The sequence below is a fragment of the Sceloporus occidentalis genome, unplaced genomic scaffold (genome assembly GCF_023333645.1).
Source record: "Sceloporus occidentalis isolate IW3139 unplaced genomic scaffold, rSceOcc1.0.p SCAF_5, whole genome shotgun sequence".
Lineage (NCBI taxonomy): Eukaryota > Metazoa > Chordata > Lepidosauria > Squamata > Phrynosomatidae > Sceloporus > Sceloporus occidentalis.
In genome coordinates this window covers 68,213,255-68,231,962 of record NW_028316985.1, presented here as the reverse complement: position 1 = coordinate 68,231,962, position 18,708 = coordinate 68,213,255, and the positions used below count along the sequence as shown (strand labels likewise).

Here is an 18,708-nt window from a genome sequence, read left to right as displayed (position 1 = left end):
AACAACAACAACAACAAAATTTCTTCCTCTCCATAAGAGAGATCAGAAGTGATGTTGTGTCACTTACTATCACCATTTGGGAAAGGAAATGAAGGTACGATGCTTCTGGTGGGTGCAGGGAGAGGCTTTTGTGTGTATGTGTGTGTTTGTGCACATCCAGGGGGTTGAGTACAATTTATGGACAAAAAGTCACCTGAAAATTGAACCTTTTTATTTTTGAGGAGGTTTGAGGAGCATTGGGAGACTGGCAGAAGACTTTTGGGGCCAGCAAGGAGCCATCTGGAGGCCACACACTCCCCACACTGATGTAGATAATAACAGCCTCAAACATATGGACAGAATGCCTGAAAAGGGGCATTGTGACATGCTGCTTTTCATAATGCAGGTATCTGTTTGCATGAAACATCATTCAATTACATTAGGACTGGCACACACATGCAGTTGTATAGCTGGCCCTCAGTTTCAACCCACTCATCTACTGTTTGAGAGAACTGGGCCATGCTTCCTGCTAAGGCTTCCTGCTACAGCTTCAATACCAGGCTCCTCTGTTTTCATCTCTGAAACATGCAGTGTCATGCACCAGCAAGTTCTTCAGAAAAGAAATATAAGGAAGTGTTTTCAAGCTGGTTCATTTCGGATAAAGGGCAGAAAAAAGGAGGAAGAGAGTACAAAGTACTCCAATGAACTGTAGTTCTGCTGGTGGGAAAAGTCTTTTAAAAGAACTACAGATTTTTTTTAAAGCTAACCAAGCAAACAATGAAAAGCACTCATTACTAGGAGAAAAACCAAATAGCAACAGTTTGTTGAAGTATGTTAATAAACATCCAGCTTTTTTAAAAAAGATATATAAATACTAAAACAATAGTGTAGGTAGATCAAAGAAAATCCTGAGGAAGTCATTAAATTTGCACAAATTGAAGTGGATTCCAAATAGGTTTTTAATGCACTAACGGCTCACCCTTTGATTTTGCATCCTTTGTATCGGTTGGGGAATGTAAAGTCCAGATGTTGGACTACAACTCCCATTAGCCCCAGACTGAATCACCCATAATGAGCGATGGCAGCAGTTGGAGTTCAGCATCTGAAGAGACACATACTCCCCATTCCAGCTAACTGAAAAGCCAGGAAGTGATTCACTACTCCATGGGCAGAAGCAGGTACAATACAAGGCAAGCATAAACATCCTAAATTATTCTACATGTCTAAATCAGATGTGTTGTTTTGACTTAAGTTGCAAGTGATAGGGAAGCAGCCTTTGAAGCTTATGGAAGTCATTAAAAAGAAACACACAAACTACCTCAAGGCTTTAAATTACCTGGGCAGAAGTTGCAAAGTAAACTCTGAGGAAGTGAACTTCATCGCTTAAAGAAACTGTTCAACTAAAACTCCCTTCTTCTTTACATTGCCCCTTTTTATATTTAAAAGAATAATTACAAAACCAAACTCAATCACATTCATACATACACACTCTTATTTGTATGGATTTTCAAATCCTTGGTCCTGGCGGCTAGCAAAAAAAATTCCCCACTGTCAGTCCTTTATTATTGTTCTTACTGCATTATCAAATATTTAATGTCCCTTTTTCTTAAATCCAGACTATAACTTCTCAGAAGACTTTGCCAAGATTCTGTAATAACTGACGCACACTTAAAAATGGCCCCAAAGATATTTATTGCTTTACATAATGTATCAAAAGGCTTTTGGCATGTTCTTTATCTTATAGAGAAACAGGCCATCTAAGCATTATTTTGTTTTAATTTGATGTCTGAGTGACAAAAGGCAAACTCTGTGCCCTTCAGGAAATACACTCCTCAAGGCAAGACATGGGAAAGTGCATTTTATACACAGAAGTTGTTTTTCTTACCACAGCATGATTCTTCACATAGCATGGCTTGCAGATAGGCTTTTCGTTGACCATGACGTAGATCTCTCCAGCCAAGACACAATCGCAGTCAAAGCAGCAAAAATGTTTCAGATGCCAGCTTTGACCTTCTGCCTGGGTATACTCATTGCTGAATATAAGCTGCAGAAAGACAAGGATTAATATCTCTGTAGGGTTATGTTTCTGCTATAGCATTTCATAAATCAAGAGGGTCATGCCTGCTTAGTGCTCAGCACAAGAACCAGAGAACCAGAGAGGCCAGTGAAGTATCTCTAGGTATCTCTTTAAAGCTTGCCTCAAATGGATAGTCATCCCATCATGAGCCACCCAATCCATCTCTCTCATGGATTAAAATCTGAACAGAAGAAGAACTGTAGGATTTCCCCTGTTGAACATAACAAACTGCATTATGTTCAAATGAGAAAAGATCTCTCAAGAAGAAAAAAGGGGCGAGGTGGAAGCACAGATGCTCAGTACAGGCACAGACTCCCCTGTTTTTGGGTCCATACAGGCAATGTATGGCAGGGGAGAGCAAGAAGATAATTTCTCCCACAAACCCCTGTAGGCCACATGCTCCCATAGTAAGCTCAGTTTTCCTCTGCAGTCCTTATCAAAATGGTGACAAGAAGCAATTACACTATTTGGGAAGGAACTGCAGAGGAAAATGGAGGTATTTGGGGTGCATATGAGGTTTATCAAGAACCAAAAGAAGTTCAAAAGGTACATCGTACTGAAAGTTTTAGAGTTAGCACCCTCTGCATGTTTAGTCACAAATTGCTAGTGTGCAGCCTTCTTGTCAGTTTGCTTTTCCACCCTCTTTTTCTGCATTACTGTAACCAGCAGCCATTTTCTCTTTGTTCCATCTTCTCTTCTGTAAGACCATGTATTTAATTATGAACAAATAAAGTTAATTTTAGATGATTTACCAATTTTAGGTTTATTTCCTTTCTTAGTTAGACCTTGAGCATGGGGTGATGGTGGAGGGACTGATTGTTGTTCAGTTTCTACTGCACCAATTGATTACTCTATTGAGAGATGCCTGATTATCTCTCATATTTTCCAGCACAAAAGATTCAGAGATGTAAACATCAAGCACTGGGATAAACAGGAAAGCAATAATCTTTATGTTAGAGACATTTGATTAGTGACCACTGGAGACAGCATGGATCCCTGGAATGATGAATCCAGGTAATTCTGATGGGCTAATATTTTCCAAGGTCTCTTCCATGAGGGCCATTTCACTTACCTCGTCACATCCAGCACAGCGGGGTTTCTCACTGTCACAGTAGTGTCGGCCACAGTATAGCTTCCCATTCTTCCAGAAGTAGATCATGTCCACCAGAAGCTCACTGCAGGTACAACAAACGAAGCAAGCAGGGTGCCAGAGTTTGTCATATCCGGCTCGTTCAGCATAGACGGCTGGGTCACCCTCTTTCATGTTCAGTTTGCATCGGAAACAGAACTAAAGGGAAACCATAGAATCATATAGGAATCTCCAGGAGATGCTTCTGCTTCCAAAATAAGTTGCAATTGAAATATACATACAATTGTCTAAGTCAGTTTCAACCTCAGCTATTCAATATATGTCCAACTTTATTATGATCATTATCTAATGCTATTATTGGTAATATCATAGGTAGGTTTGAATGCACTTTTAATTGTTTTGAAATTAAAGTTTTATTTAAGATAATTATAATTATTATACATTTTTGTGTTCCATACTGTTTTTAGCTGTATTGTTTCAACATATGATGTGAGCTGCTTTGGATTGCAAACAGAAGAAAAGCAAGATATTAATTAATTAAATAAATAACATTAATAACAAATGAACATATGAACATTATCTAACACAGTATCCGGATGGCACCTTCATCCCTTCAGATGCTGTGGGACTACACCTCTCATAATCTGCCTCCATCTTGCTAGGTTTGATGGGTACTGGAATACAAACAATTTGGAGGGCCACATATTCCAATATAAATCAAGATATGTGCTCATGTCTCCTTGCAGATCCCCAAAACTGTGGCCCATGGAGTATTATGGTCCCCTGGGCGGGTTTTTTTGTTGTTGTTGCAGCTTCCAAAATTTTGTTTTTAAGTGAAAGTTGCCCAACTTTGATAAAACATCCCTCCCAGAGGCATCCAAAGTGATGGATATTTTAGGAATTCCCCTTCAACATCCTCTTCTTTATCAGCTGTGGGTTTTGGGGATTGGAGTTCAGCCTGCTACAAAAGTGTGGGGCAAAAATTGTCCCCCATGCCCTTTGCTTTTGATCAGCCCTGTTCCAATGTGAAGCATCAGATTAAGGTGGTCTCCCCTGGGCAACCCTAGTACGTACACGGTACGTACTTAAAGGCCCTTGTGGAAAGGGCCATTGTGACAGAAAAGAAAGATCAAAGGAGCAGTATAGAAATGTACTTGCTACTGCCATTGCAAAGAAACTTTTGTGCTAAAGCATCTTCCCCCATGACCCCATGTTCAAAAGGCTTCTAAATTCCAAAAGCAACAGAGAGACACAGCCCCATATATGACATAAAACAACTTCTTATTTCAATAAAATCTGGGAGAATTTCACTAACACTAATCTTTGTTTTATGGAATGAAAAAAAATCCCATGGCTTATTTTCAATAAAATCAAGAGAAGGTAGAGGATCTCTTAGCTATTGTGCATTTTTTTTTAAAAAAGATAAGATCATTCTGTCAATTAGGAGGATTTTTTAGGACTTTCACTTTGGGAGAAAAATAGAAAATGAAAGAACTTATTTCATCAAACAAGCACCTGAAAGAATTTTGACACCTGGAGGACTCACTAGCCTTGAGCCAAACTGGCCCAATAGCCAGTTAGGGCCATTACAGACCAGCACAATACGCTTGCTTCCCATGGGGAAGTGGCGTACGGATGACCCACACCTTGAAGTCAACGTTACACTGTTCCGCCACTTTCGGCACTCTGGCGGTGCAGTGTTTAGACACTGCATGCTGTAGGAGCAGCAAAAAAGCCAGGGTGGTGGTGGAAAAGGCCAGGTATTTACAGCACAAAAAGGAGGGGCACTTTGCAGCTTCTTTTTGCACTGGAAAAAAACCTGGATTGAGGCTGCGGCATGTGGTTGCTGCAGCCCGGATCCGGCAATCACAGGGGTAATGTCAAGCCCCTTTAGGGCCATCTGTTTCAGCACTTAAGGACAAGGCATGCCTTCTGTTAAAAAGTTTGTTTAATACTTTAGTGTAATGTTTCTCAGGCTATTTGAGGTGGTGTTGGCCTCATTTAAAAACTGTCCACAGACCATATCTCCAAGATGAGGTGATGTGCTTGATTCACATGATATTTTGGATAGTTCTCTTTCCATATTTGTCAGCTGTTCCATGAGCACAAAAACTTTTCTCAGTTTTTCCTTTTTTTTTTTTTTTTTTTGCTTCAGATGACAATATTGACAATAACTGGGATCCAGGCGTGATTATTTGTTTTTTGGTGTGTGTGTGTGTGTGATATAGTATGGTGCTACCCCCCCCCCCTGCCTAGCTTGGCATCATGCTGTATTTGTGAACAGAACTTCCAGCAGCTTCCAAACTAGCTTGCCATATATCAATAGGGATGGGTAGTTTTTAAAAGATCTGTGCCCTAAGTTTTAGAATGGACCCACCGAATCAATAGGACAATAATAGGTCAGCAGTCATGTATACCCCACTGATTCAACAGGTCTCTTTTCATTGGGACTAGGGATCAGGTTTAGGCCTATAGCTTTCTGAGGCTGATAGTTTCATAGATCCAGAACACTGAGAAATGTAAATTAGCAATAGGGAAAAACAAAATTCTGATGTAATACTTCCTCTTTTCATAAGTGGCCACAAGGGGGAGACTGGAAGCAACCTCATGCACTTTTAGAGTATCCATAGTTTGTTACTACAACCCGAAAGAACAAACTGAATTTTGTTTAAACTATGGCTTATTGAAACCCATAGTTCAGTAAAAACTAGTAAAACCATAGTTCCTGATCCTGGCTTGCTTTAACAGACCACGGTTTAAATTAACCAGAATTCCTAATTGACATATAACAAGAAACTCCAATTTGAGCCAGGAAGCAGCTGCTCCCTCAGAGGAAGACTGTGGAGGGGTAGCATGCAAGTCTGAGGCTTCTTGAAATACATTCCTGCAGCATTAAACTAAGTTTAGCTTAGGGACTGGATCTCAAACAACTTCTTATACACTAGAAATTGCTCTTTCAGATATATGGGTCACTAAAGTGTCTATTCAAGAAAGGGCTTCCTAAATCAGCAGAACTGTTGGAGATGTAATACAGTGCACCCTTTTTTTTACATGGAGGATCCGTTCTGGACACCCCCCCCCCCCGTGTAAAAAAAAGCGTATGCTTGAGCCCCATTGAAAGTAATGGGGCTCGTGCATGTGGTGGCAGGGCAGCGCAGCAACACATGCGCACTTCGGGCATGTGCCCCATTCATCTAAATGGGATGCGCCACCCCTTGCGTCCCCACGCGGTTCCCTCACAACTTTCAGCGTACGCACTTATGCACTTCCAAAGCTGTTTACAGTGGCCTGTTACAGACAGCCAAAATAAAGCTGCTTCGAGTCACAGTGGAGGTATGGTGTTTCAATGATGCGTGCGTCCTAAGAGTCCAGAAATCACACCAAAGTCATGCTCCAGCCCTAAAGACTGGAGTGTGGCTTTGGTGTGGCTTCTGGACTCTTAGGACGCACACATCATTGAAACGCCATACCTCCACTGTGACTCGAAGCAGCTTTATTTTGGCTGTCTGTAACAGGCCAATGTGTAAGCCTATTGACCCTAACAAGCTTGACACTCATTTTAGTGACCTCTGAAGGATGCCAGGTTCAGTCGACCCTGAGCCCCTGGCTGGTATTGAACTCACAACCTTGTGGTTTGTGAGTGAGTGGCTGCAGTACAGGCATTTAACCACTGCGCCACCAGGGTTCCTAAGATAAATCTCTCTACCTGTGATCCAGTGGATATTAGATCTAACAACTCTTGCAACATTTGAAAGAATGATGTATAGTCGAAATTTACAGATGGACTTATATTTGACATTTGGTCAGCTTTTGTAGAAACCTGCAACTAATCTGGTAATTCTTCCTCCTTTTGTATTTTTATTTTCCTGATTTTGTTATACTGGAAAATTATTGTATGTAACTGAAATCTCTTTTAAATGTAAATAAATGTACACACACACACTCTCTCTCTCTCACATACACTTCTATAAAGCCTAGGGACTGGAATCATTCAGTCCTTCACATGCTGCTGGACTGTAAGTCCCAGTATTCCTCACATTTGGCCATGCTGGCTAGGGAGCCAAAAAGAAATATGTAGGACTGCAAGAATACCCACCTCCATTTAGGATTATATTTCAGCTGGAGCCACACTGTTTGTAGCAGGACTCATCCTGGTGTCCAGACTCTTGTTAGCTCTACTGCTCCAGCTAATAGTAAGTGAAGCTTTGACACCTCTGCCTTTTGCCTCCTCATTTGAAGTAGAGGCTTTTCTCCATTGAAATTCACAGTGGGAATGAAGACACAAGACTCCACTTCTTCCCTGGCTCCCACTCAGCATGTCGCTCCCTCCCTTTTCATCTGTGGAGGTTTGTTTTCCTGCAGGGTTCATTGGTTTTCACCTTGAAATGAAAACACCACTACCGCCGCCACCACCGTACTTCTGACAACTAATGGGCTCTGTTTAAATATAGCACACTCACCCAATGTCTCTACAGAGACAAAATATTGATCTCTATGCAGGTACTGAGTGAGGCATATTACTGTAAGGTCTTGGATAGCAGCTGTATGACTGCCACCTAAACAATGGGGCAGGTTTACCCCATGTTGCTTCAAAGGGTTGGAACAGGAACCAATAGGTGAAAATTGCAAGAAAGGGAATTTTGGCAAGACATGATGAAAAATCTCTCAGGTCCAAAACACATTGCAGAAACAATCCAGTTTGAGACTGCCTTAGCTGCTCTGGCCCATTGCTAGGGAATTCTGGGAACTGTAATTTTGGGAGACAGGTATATGGGATCTGTCAGAGATCTCTAGTGCCACAATAAACTACAGTTCCTTGGACTCCTTGGCACTGAGCCAAGGCAGTTAAAAGCAGTCTCAAACTGTTTTGGACCTCAGTTTGGTCATGGATCAGATGACCCAGAAGGTTATGAACTCTTCATTTTCCTGAGATATTTAAGCAGAAGACTGAACAAACACCTACAAGATCCTGGGGGGCTAGACTAGATGTTCTCAAAGATCCCTTTTACCGTATATACTTGACTATAAGTCGACCTCAAATATAAGTCGAGGGCAAGTTTTGGGGCCAAAATTATAGATTTTGATATGACCTGTAGATAAGTCAAGGACAAAACCTAGGGGCATGTAACAAAGGACCTAAAGTGGATGAAGCAAAGGAAAACAATGCCAAAAATTTTACAAAATTCCAGCAGGCATAGCTATTTGTGCTCATACTAAAGTCTGGATGAGAGACTAGAAGGGCATCAGTGCTTCCAGGACAGATTAAACTCTTGTTTTTCACCATATATATATGAGTTAAAATAGAGTATTTACACTGATCCATGGATAAGTCAATCCAGGTTTTTTTGGGTCAATTTTTTAACCTAAAGTTCTAGATTTATATATGAGTATATAAAGTAATCCTCAAAGTCTATGATTCTAAATATTTGGAAGTAATTGGAAAAAAATGACAGATTTCCTACCTTTTTCTTCCAGAAATTACCTCCAATCTCTCCCCTCTCCCTCTGACATTACCATTTTAGAAACAGCTGACTTATGGTCAGCAAAGCCCCCAGAGAATTTTCTTCTGTTAATGGTAGCTTGTATTAAAACAATGTGATCTTAAATGAGAAGACCCTAAAATTCTCAATAAATAAAGCAGTGAACATGAAAAAGACGGGCACAAAACATTGTGTTATAAAGAATAAAAATATTGTGGTTTCGTACCATGCATCTGCAATGTGCGTACAGAGAAAGCGAGAGCGAAACTTACATACTGAGATGCTTTCTGTCCAGGCACCTTGCCTTCCATGGCTCCTACAGTGGCTGGGGTACCCTTCTCTCCATTCGCCGGGACTTTCTTCTCCCCAGCCTTCCCTTCTACTTCACTTGGAAGCTTAACATCTCCCACTCCGAGTGCCTCGTTCTTGTACTTCTTTACAAACTGCTCCATCTGCTTCACCTCATTAGGAGTCAGCTCGTGGCATTTGGATGGATCCTGATCGTGAGCAGGCAGCTGCTTTGCCAACTGTTTCTTCCTGTACTGAGCCCCCTCTGAGCCTGCCACGGGCTGCTTCTCCTTCGGAAGCATCTGCATATAGTGTCTTGCCTAGGAGAAAAGTCCAAAAGGGGTTGCTAGCATTACTTATCAGATGTGCTTGGGATTCCAGCTTCCTAAACAGGAAAAATGGCTAAGGGCTACAGGCAGATTTAGGAGCACTTAGCACAATAGCTGTGATGGTTCAGTGGGAGTGGATAGAAAGGTGGAAGGAGATGTAGATTTGGAAGCATCCAAGTGGTACTGATTACAAGCATAGCTGAATTTTGATGCTTCACAATATAAATGCCTCTGTTTACTTCAGTTCAGTGACAGCTCTAGCAATGTTTAGCTAACACTGAATAACTACAGTTACAGTGTATGAATAATCTTTTGGTTCCCCCCCCCCCCCATAAAGAAAATGTATGTGTGTGTGGGGGGGGAGATGGTAAGGAAACAACTAGCACTTTTTAATTTGTTTAAATGCTTTGATTAAAACACAAGGGGTATACTGTATTAATTAAAAACTGATAAATATCTATCAACAAAGAACCCCCTAAAGCCCTCCTAGGATTACAAGCCATACACACTCAGCTCTCCAGCCTCCTGCTTTAGATCACACAGCCTGACATTATATAAACTTGACTCAAGATTAAAACATTAAAAAAAATCCCAACAAAGCTATCCAACTATCTCATCTAGATGAACTGCTAATAAACCAAAGGGAGCTTTTCTTTTGGATGACAACTCCAAATTCGTTCTGACCAGACCATATACAGTAAGAGAAAATGCGCAGGCTTGAGTGTTTTTCTTAGCTTTTAAACAATGACATAAATTGTGCTGGTTTTTCAAGGCAATGTCCCATTTCTGGAAGTCTTTTTTAGAACGGTTGGTTCAGGAATTCATAAATCATCTTAAGTGGCAGTGAATGTCTCTAATGCAATTTTTAATCCTAGCCATTAACGCTATATTTTCTCCTTCACGCCACTTCTCTTGCATATCTAAACATATCCATTAGGTTTCTGTTCTTCACAAAGATCATTTTAGCATTTGGTAAATTAAAATTTGGCTATTTTATTAGAGACTTGTAAGCAGAGATGACAAACAGAGCCAATTCTACCACATTTACAGTTTCAGCAGAACTAATAAGCTACCGCTTCTGAGATAATATCAACATTCTCCAATTTGGTATCCTCAAGATGTTTGGACTACAGCTCCCAGAAGACTTGATGGATCATAAGTGGCTGGGACCAACAAAAGTTGAACTCAAAAACATCTGGAGAGCACCAATTTGTTGACAGCTGTTCTGTCTCAAAACAAAATAGATTCTGCTACACAAAATAAAACACTTATCCTAAATCATCTCTTTAGCCTTTCCTTCACAATGAAGCATAATTTATTGTCATTTCAGATATCTCACCAGGGTCTGGTTCTGAACAGGAGGTGCCCATTCATAAGTTACAGTATTGATGGAGACATTCTTCTTGGCTGCCACTGGATTAGTCAGTATCATCACATTGCGCTTGTACATAGGGATCCCATCTGATTTCAGTTTTGCAATTAGGGTTGTGTATTTGGTATCCTCAAAGAGCTTCCCAACTTTACGGTCATCTTCATTACTGGTGGGAACATCATGCTCCTCTTGTCCACACTTGCAGTTTCGACATATTTTTCTAGCAGTGTAGTGGAGAAAAGCATTATTAAGCTGTGTGCATATAAACAAATCCAAACAGATTGAAGTATGAAATTAGCATAAAGCTATACAATGACAGCTAAAAATGATATGCAGCTTTGATATGAGATTGTCACTTCAGTGATGTGCACAGATTTCCAGATTATATCTCATTTCAATACCTCATGAAACTAACTTGAACACAGAATATACTTGAGCACAAAATATATTGTTTTGCCACTGACTCTGTCTCTCCTTTTGGGGGGCGGGGGGGGGGAACCTCTTCTTTGTAAATTAATTCAAGAGGACATAGTTTCAAAAATGTAGATTGAAATAGATAGTACAATGGAGAATTACTGTAATTCTCCCTTCTTTGCTAGCGTTTAGGAGAATCATTCAACTCAAGCATTTGTTGCTGTTGTTATGCGTCTTCAAGCTGACCCTGACCTCTGGCAACCATATCCTAGAGTTTTCATGGCAAGGTTAACTCAAAAGACCTTGCTTCCCTCTAAAGCTGAGAGTGTGTGACATACCCAAGGGCTTCTGTAGCTTAGTGTGGATTTGAATCTTGGTCTCCCAGAGTCCTTGTCTAACACTAAAACCACCACACCATCCTAACTCTTACAGGCATCCCAGTGTTTATATCTGCTTCTTCTAGAAAAGCCTTTCCTTTAAGACTCCTTAATTCCTTTAAGATTTTGTTGTACTGCAACTCCAGTCAACCCCAGGACAGGAATGATGGAAGCTGTAGCCCACAACACAAGGGAATCCAACACTGGGAAATACTGGTCTAGAAAACCCTCCAGTTTGTGGGACAAATTTGGCTTGTTTATATAGAGAATTTGGTATGCAAGGGGTCTGAAAGAGGTCTCTCCCTAAACCCTTCCTGCTTGCCATTTTAAATTCTCCTTGTTCTGCTCATCCTCCCCAATAGGAAAACAAATGGCCAAGACTAATAACTCATCCAATACTGCTAGCTACATCTTCAAAGTAATACTTTGTCTTTCTGAGAAGGGAGAGAGATGTCTCACTGCATACAAAGTATCACCAAGGCACACCTCTGAAGGAATCCCTGTCCCTCCCTAGAAATGAGATAAGCTGAAGCTGCATTTGCCAGGTTGAAAGATGCACCCACCAGTAGAGAGCTAGTATGTACATTAGTGGGTCTTTACACAACATTTAGCAGAAGCATCATCTAAATTTTCTCTTTTTGTATAATAAGGGGTTAGAAACACCACTCTACACACAAGTACTCCTTATTCCTCTTATTATTGAGTCGTAGGGGGTGTGGGGGAGGGAGGGGGAGTAGAAAGAACAGCCATCTTTGGTGATAGGAATATTTAGTTTCATTCCAAATAGGAAGCTAAAAGTCCTTCATCCTATCTCAGCAAATAAATTCTTGGAGGCAAAGCAATGTAATTATTAGAAGCATGAAACATTAATAAAAGGCCAAAATGGTATCAAGTACCCTGTTAATACCTACTGTTGGAAAACAATTGAATTAGGTTCTATTTATACCCAGAAGATATTTGTCCTTTGAGTACCCAATTAAAGAGGTAATCTACTGTTTTTTTTTTTTTTACCAATACTGAACTTTAGAAGAAACAGTGTACTCTTCTTAAAATGAATAATATGTTCTTGTTGTGTGCCTTCAGGTCATTTCCAATTTATGGAGACCCAATCATGAGATTTTCTAAAGCTCAAAGTGTGTGATTCACCCAAATCACCCAATGGATTTCCATTTCCAAGCAGGGAATCAAACCCTGATTTCCAGAGTCATAGTCCAATTCTCTATCCACTATACTACACTGGCTAACATGCTGACGCACTGTCCATTTCCATTCCATGGTAGCCTTCTGGGTTACCAAATCACAGTGAATAGGCCGTAGTAGAATACATCCTGGCATCCTCTTTGATGAGGTTAGCAGAATCTATTGGATGTAGAACACAAGGTATGTGTCTCTTTATTAACAGAGATATTTTGTGTACAGGTATAGCACTGGAATTGTGGGTTTACAACCAACCCTTTGACACTGAGAAAAATGATTTTTTTTAACCTGTTAGTGGCACTAGCTGATTTAAGGTTTCCTAGGGGCATTATGCAGAGCCAGCATAGTGTAATGGTTTGAGTGTTGGACTACAACACTGGAGACCAGGATTCGATTCCCAGCCCAGTCATGAAACTCACTGTGTGACCTTTGTCAAGTAACACGTTCTCAGCCTCATGGGAAGGCAATGGCAAACCTCCTGTGAACAAATCTTGCCAAGAAAACCCTATGAGAGGGTTGCCATAAATCGGAAATGACTTGAAGGCACACAACAACCAAGGAGCAGTATGTAAGGCTGCACATCACACTTTGCTTGGGATCAGGGTACAGGCCCAGCCCTACCATTATCACAGTGTGGGGGGGGGGGGTGCCTTAGGTTGATGCTGGGGGAACAGCAGCAAGGCAGTGGAGTGCCACAGAACTTGCCCTGTTATCCTGCTGTTGTGGAGAATGCTGATCCATTGGCAGCATTGAAAAAGGATTCAAGGACAGTTTTTGTACATGGAATGGGAGAGGGATCTCAACTTCTTCTGTGCCTTCAAGTCATTTCTAAGACGAATCACCTATCATGGGGTTTTCATGGCAAGATTTGTTCAGAGGGGTTTTGCCATTGCCTTCCACTGAGGCTGAGAGTGTGTGACTTGCCCAAGGCCACCCAGTGGGTTTCATGGTTGAGGAATCAAACTCTTGCCTCCAGTGTTGCAGTCCAGTGCTCAAACCACTATGCCATGCTGGCTCTCTAGGCAGGAAAATATCTTAGGTTGGCCCTTCCCTAACTGACAGAGGTAGCAGGGAGCATTAGAATTCATTTCTTAAAACTGTGGCTGAGATTTTTGCTCCAGATTGGACTAGGTTACATGTAAACTAATCAGAATTTGATCCAGAGCAATTCTTTAAACACGTCAAGGCCATCTGCATTAAGAGATGATCATCTCGTCACTTTTGCTTAGCAGTAATATGAATTTCCCAGTTGGTATGTTAAGAATGTAGCATGGCTTAAGAAGCATTATAGGCTTTCACTCACAGCTGGGTTTATATTGTCAGAGATGTTACACTCCCATCTAGTGGGAAAGGGAATAACTGTATGATAGGTCCTTAACTATTATTTTCCCCATTCCATTTTTATAGATTCTTTTAGAACGCTTCTTCAAAGACATGTAGTGGACCATGTCATACAGCAAAACACTGAAGGGGAAATAATTCTAGGACAACCATTTTTGAACTTGGTGACTAACAGGAATTTTCTTTAAAATAAGAAACAACACAGTAAAACGTTAGCAGCTTCCCATCCTGAAATGGGAAAGTTAGCCAGATTTTGGTGAGCTTGCCCAGATATGATATAATACTGAAATAATATTGTTGGGAATATTCTGGTACTGCTGGGTATTTAGTGAATGAAGTGGTTTTAATCACTGTTATCAGCATCAGAAGTAGGAAACAGAGGGACCAACAGTTCACACTACAAAACTATACAGCTATGATTCTACTCTAACTGTCATGGTTCTGTCTCATGGAATCCTGGGTTTTATAGTTCGATGAGGCAGGGGAGCACTCGCTGAGAATTTTAAATGTCCCTCTCCACAATGCCAAGCCCAGAATTGTGTGTGTGTTGTGTGCTTTCAAGTCATTTCCGACATATGGAGACTCTAAGGTGAACCTATAATGGGGTTTTCTTGGCAAGATTTTTTCAGAGGAGGTTTGCCCTTGCCTTCCCCCTGAGGCTGAGAGCATGTGACATGCTCAAGGTCACCAGTGGGCTTCATGGCCAGGTGGGAATTGAACCTTGGCCTCCAGAGCCATAGTCCAGCACTCAAACCCCAACAACATGCTGGCAGAGCCTTGAGGAATGATAGTGCTATAGCTATGTAGTGTAATAGGCCCCAGATTAAGGCCTGTGAAATGAAAGTGGGTTTTCTTACTCTCTCTTTCCTGCAATAGTCCCTCTGGCCCCTTCCACAAATGCTATAAAAATGTTCAGCAGATGCTCCTCAAAGAGGTGGGGGAGCTGTGGTAAAGGGGGTTAAAGAGGTAAGAGAACAGGGAATAAAAAGAAAGAGGAAAAAGAGAGGACATGCAACAGCTCAAGAAATCAATAGACTGGGTTGGATGCAAGTCCTCCTTCTGCTTTGAGGAAACAGCATGAAGACATTTAGACTGGCTTATGAACACTTACTTGTATGCCTATCAGAGCAGGTGAGCAGGACAACCCACTATACTAGGATGTCCTCCACCCACAAGAGGAAAATATCAGCATTGAATAATGAGCCCTTACAGGAAAGGTCCTTTGACTCACATTTCCTTAGGAATGAATTCAGAAGAGCAGGTGAATAATGACAAATAATGAGAAAGACATGAATCACTTCAGTGCTGAATTACATTCATAGACTGCAGGCATCAGATACCTGGCCAGACATTTCTCTCTCACACACACACATACTTCTGGAGAAAAAGAGGCATACTGCAGACTCTTGCATATGCTCCTTTCCATTCTACTTGGTCCAGGCCTTGGAGGTAGAGAGGAACTGCTGGACCTCTTACCATTTCCCTCCACCACTCCCTTCTCTTTTTGTGTCATGTCTTTTTAGATTGTAAGCCCGAGGGCAGGGAACCGTCTAACTAAAAAGATTGCATGTACAGCGCTGTGTAAATTTACAGCGCTTCATAAATAAAGGTTAATAATAATAATAATAATAACAACATGAACAAGGTAATGTTCCATTCAAATTACACTGAGTTCACCTGTGCACTGGAGCTCTCCAGATCCCCAGTGCTATGCTTGAATTGCCAATCTGTACTCTGATTGTATTTATAAAAAATAGTTTTAAGGAGGTGGGGACAATATCTGGTCATAGAATCAAAGAGTTGGAAGAAACCACAATGGCAATCCAGTCCAACCCTTGCCATGTAGCAATCATAATCAAAGCAGCCCAGGAGAGAGGGCTATCCAACCTCTGTTTAAAAACCTCCAAAGAAAGAGACTCCACCACACTCTGAGGAAGTGTATTAGGCTGTTGAATAGCTTTTTCTCATAGGAAGTTCCTCCTAATGTTTAGGTGGAATCTCTTTTCCTGCAGTTTGAATCCATTGCTCCAGGTCCTATTCTATGGAGCTGCAGAAAACAAGCTTGCTCCATCCTCAATATGACACCCCTTCAAATATCATATCACCTCTTAACTGTTTCTTCTTCAGGCTAAACATAACCAGCTCCCCAAGTCTCCCCTCATAAGGCATGGTTTCCAGACTGTCCACCATTTTGGTTGCCTTCCTCTAGACATGTTCCAGCTTCTCAACATCCTTTTTCAACTATGGTGCCCAGAACTGGACACAGTATTCCAGATGAGGTCTGACCAAAGCAGAACAGAGTGGTATTATTACTTCCCTTGAGCAAAACACTATAATTCTATTGATGCAGTGTACAATTTCATTGGCCTTTTTAGCTATGATATCACACTGTTGACCCATGTTCAACTTGCAGTCTGCTAGGACTCCTAGATCCCTTTCACATGGATTGTTGTCAAGTCAGGTGGCCCCCATCCTATAACTATACATTTCATTTTTTTTTCTGCCTAAGTGCAGTACCTTACATTTCTCCCTGATGAAATTCATTTTGTTAGTTTTGGTCCAGCTTTCTAAACTATTCATGTCATTTTGAATTTTGATCCTCTCCTCTGGGGTATTAGCTACTCCACCTAATTTGGTGTCATCTACAAATGTGATAAGCACGGTCATCCAATTTAAGTCATCCTTGACTATTTCATTGTTGCATGCAAGGTAGGGATTATACAGCCCTCCAGATGCTGTTGAAGTGTAAATCCAAAAGAGACAATGTTGAGGGATGCCTAGATTTGCAGTTCAACAAGATCTGGAGGGCCACATGATTTCCACCTTTGTCTTAATTATGGAAATCTTAGGCTCATCACTTGATGGATTACATTTGCATTCAGAAGCCCTGAAACGTTTTGTTACCCAACATTATGTATGCGTGTGTATATAGGCATCTCGCAGCAGAAATCTTCATAGAAGAGGCAGTCTCTCTTGAGGTAGAGGGGAGGGAAAAAGAAAAAAAGAAAATGCCATCTCCAGTTTTTTAAAAATAAATGTTTTTGATGTGTGCCTTCAAGTAGTTTTCAACTGCTGGTGACCCTAAGGTAATCCTATCATGAGGATTTCTTGGCAAGATTTGTTCAGAGGGGCTTGACACTGCATTTGTCTGAAGCTGAGAGAGTGTGACTCGAAAGTCATCCAGGGGTGTTCATGGCCAAGTAGGCACTTGAACCCTGGTCTCTGGGAATCCTAGTCTAACACTCTAACCATTACAGCACACTGACTCTTCAATTTCCATAAATACTTTGATTTTAATAAATAATTTTGTTTTATAGATGAGTAGTGATTTTTGCAGCCATTAGGAAATGAGGCAGAGAATCATAGCATGCAAGCTAAGGAGAGAAAGGGTGAGGGAAGTCACAGAATACATGCTGGAGGTGCCTCCCAATGGCTTAGCTATAGATTAGCCAAACACCACCAACGTGGTGGCCTCCAAATATACAAGATTGTATCTCTAAGGACAACCACTAGTCCTGCAGGCTGGAAATGACTGGATGTATAATCAAAAAACATCCTCTGGACAGCAACTCGAGAAAGCTTGCATGGTGTTTAAAGGAATGCAGAGATATGAGTCTGATATACAGAAATGAGAAAATGCCGACTTTAGATGAGAAAACCCAAACAATAAAATATATTTAAAATACATACTACAATAGTGAACATCCATTTGGCTATTCAGCTACACTTCATAGCCGTTCTAAAATCTCAGCATTTCATTATTCCACATAGTAAGACTGAAGCCTTGTCCATTCCTATTTGTAAGCAAGGACCATGGAAGTTGGCAAGACTTGCTTCTGAGTAACTGTACACAGCAGTAGGTTGCCAGACCACATATGTTATTTATATCCTGTTTCATCTCCCTAGACAATTATGACCCTTGACAATACTAATGTAAGTCAACTTTATTTTTCTATTTAGAATCTGTGCCTGCAAGAGGCACAGCTTCTGTTTTGAGCTTTCACCCTGAGCTTTATGAGCTTTGGCTAGGTTGGCATGACTTAAAAACACCCCCCCCCCCCCCCCCCCCGGCTTCACGTTAAGTTTGTTCTCTGACTGTGGACCTATATATACCACAGTTTAACATTCTGTATAAACAAAATCTCTGTCTTAGAGATACGCTTACTGTTGCCCAGAGTTCACTTGCAATACAAATATTTCATTAAAGAATGAAGCTTTCTCCTCTTACCTCCAGAAATGCAGCTCAAATCCTTCACATTTATCTTTACATTTCAGACACGGGGCTCCAGATCCTTCTTCATGTCCCAAGCCCATCTAAAGAAAAAAGTGGAACAGAGTGGGAATAAGAAACAAGGAATTCCAAATAATTTAGAGTAATTTAGAATTTTTATACTTATTTTCCAAGTATTTCCCTAGTATAACAAATGACAAAAATGGAGCATGTCTCCTTACCATTTTCTTCTTTTAATGTGCTTTTCAATACCCTCTTCATTATTTACAACACAAACCTATGTACATTTTCTCAGGATTAGGCTCCACTGTGTAAGATGGCGCATGGATCTTACACACTAGTAAGTGCGTACTACATTACAAAGTTTTTTTTTTTAAAAAAAAAAAATCTAAACAGGGATTTCTTCACAAACTATGCAAAGAGAGCCCTGAAGGCTTATCATTGCTACCATCCACAGTTGACATAATCCCCCACTAAATTTTAACTTTATCAATCAAGAAATTGAAATTGTGATGAAGAATAACAGCAAGAAA

The 18,708-nt window shown here is 40.8% G+C and overlaps 1 protein-coding gene across 1 annotated transcript in view; it reads right to left on the bottom strand.

Moving 5' to 3' along the window:
* Positions 1–18,708, bottom strand: part of LOC149312279 (testin) — a 43,506-nt gene that overhangs the window by 5,771 nt on the left and 19,027 nt on the right. The window contains exons 2-6 of the mRNA XM_089524325.1: positions 18,173–18,258; positions 10,583–10,835; positions 8,899–9,234; positions 3,129–3,344; positions 1,865–2,023 (exon numbers count right to left, since the gene is read on the bottom strand). Of these exons, the coding sequence (XP_089380451.1) occupies positions 1,865–2,023; positions 3,129–3,344; positions 8,899–9,234; positions 10,583–10,835; positions 18,173–18,258 (1,050 nt within the window). The remainder of the gene's footprint in view (positions 1–1,864; positions 2,024–3,128; positions 3,345–8,898; positions 9,235–10,582; positions 10,836–18,172; positions 18,259–18,708) is intronic.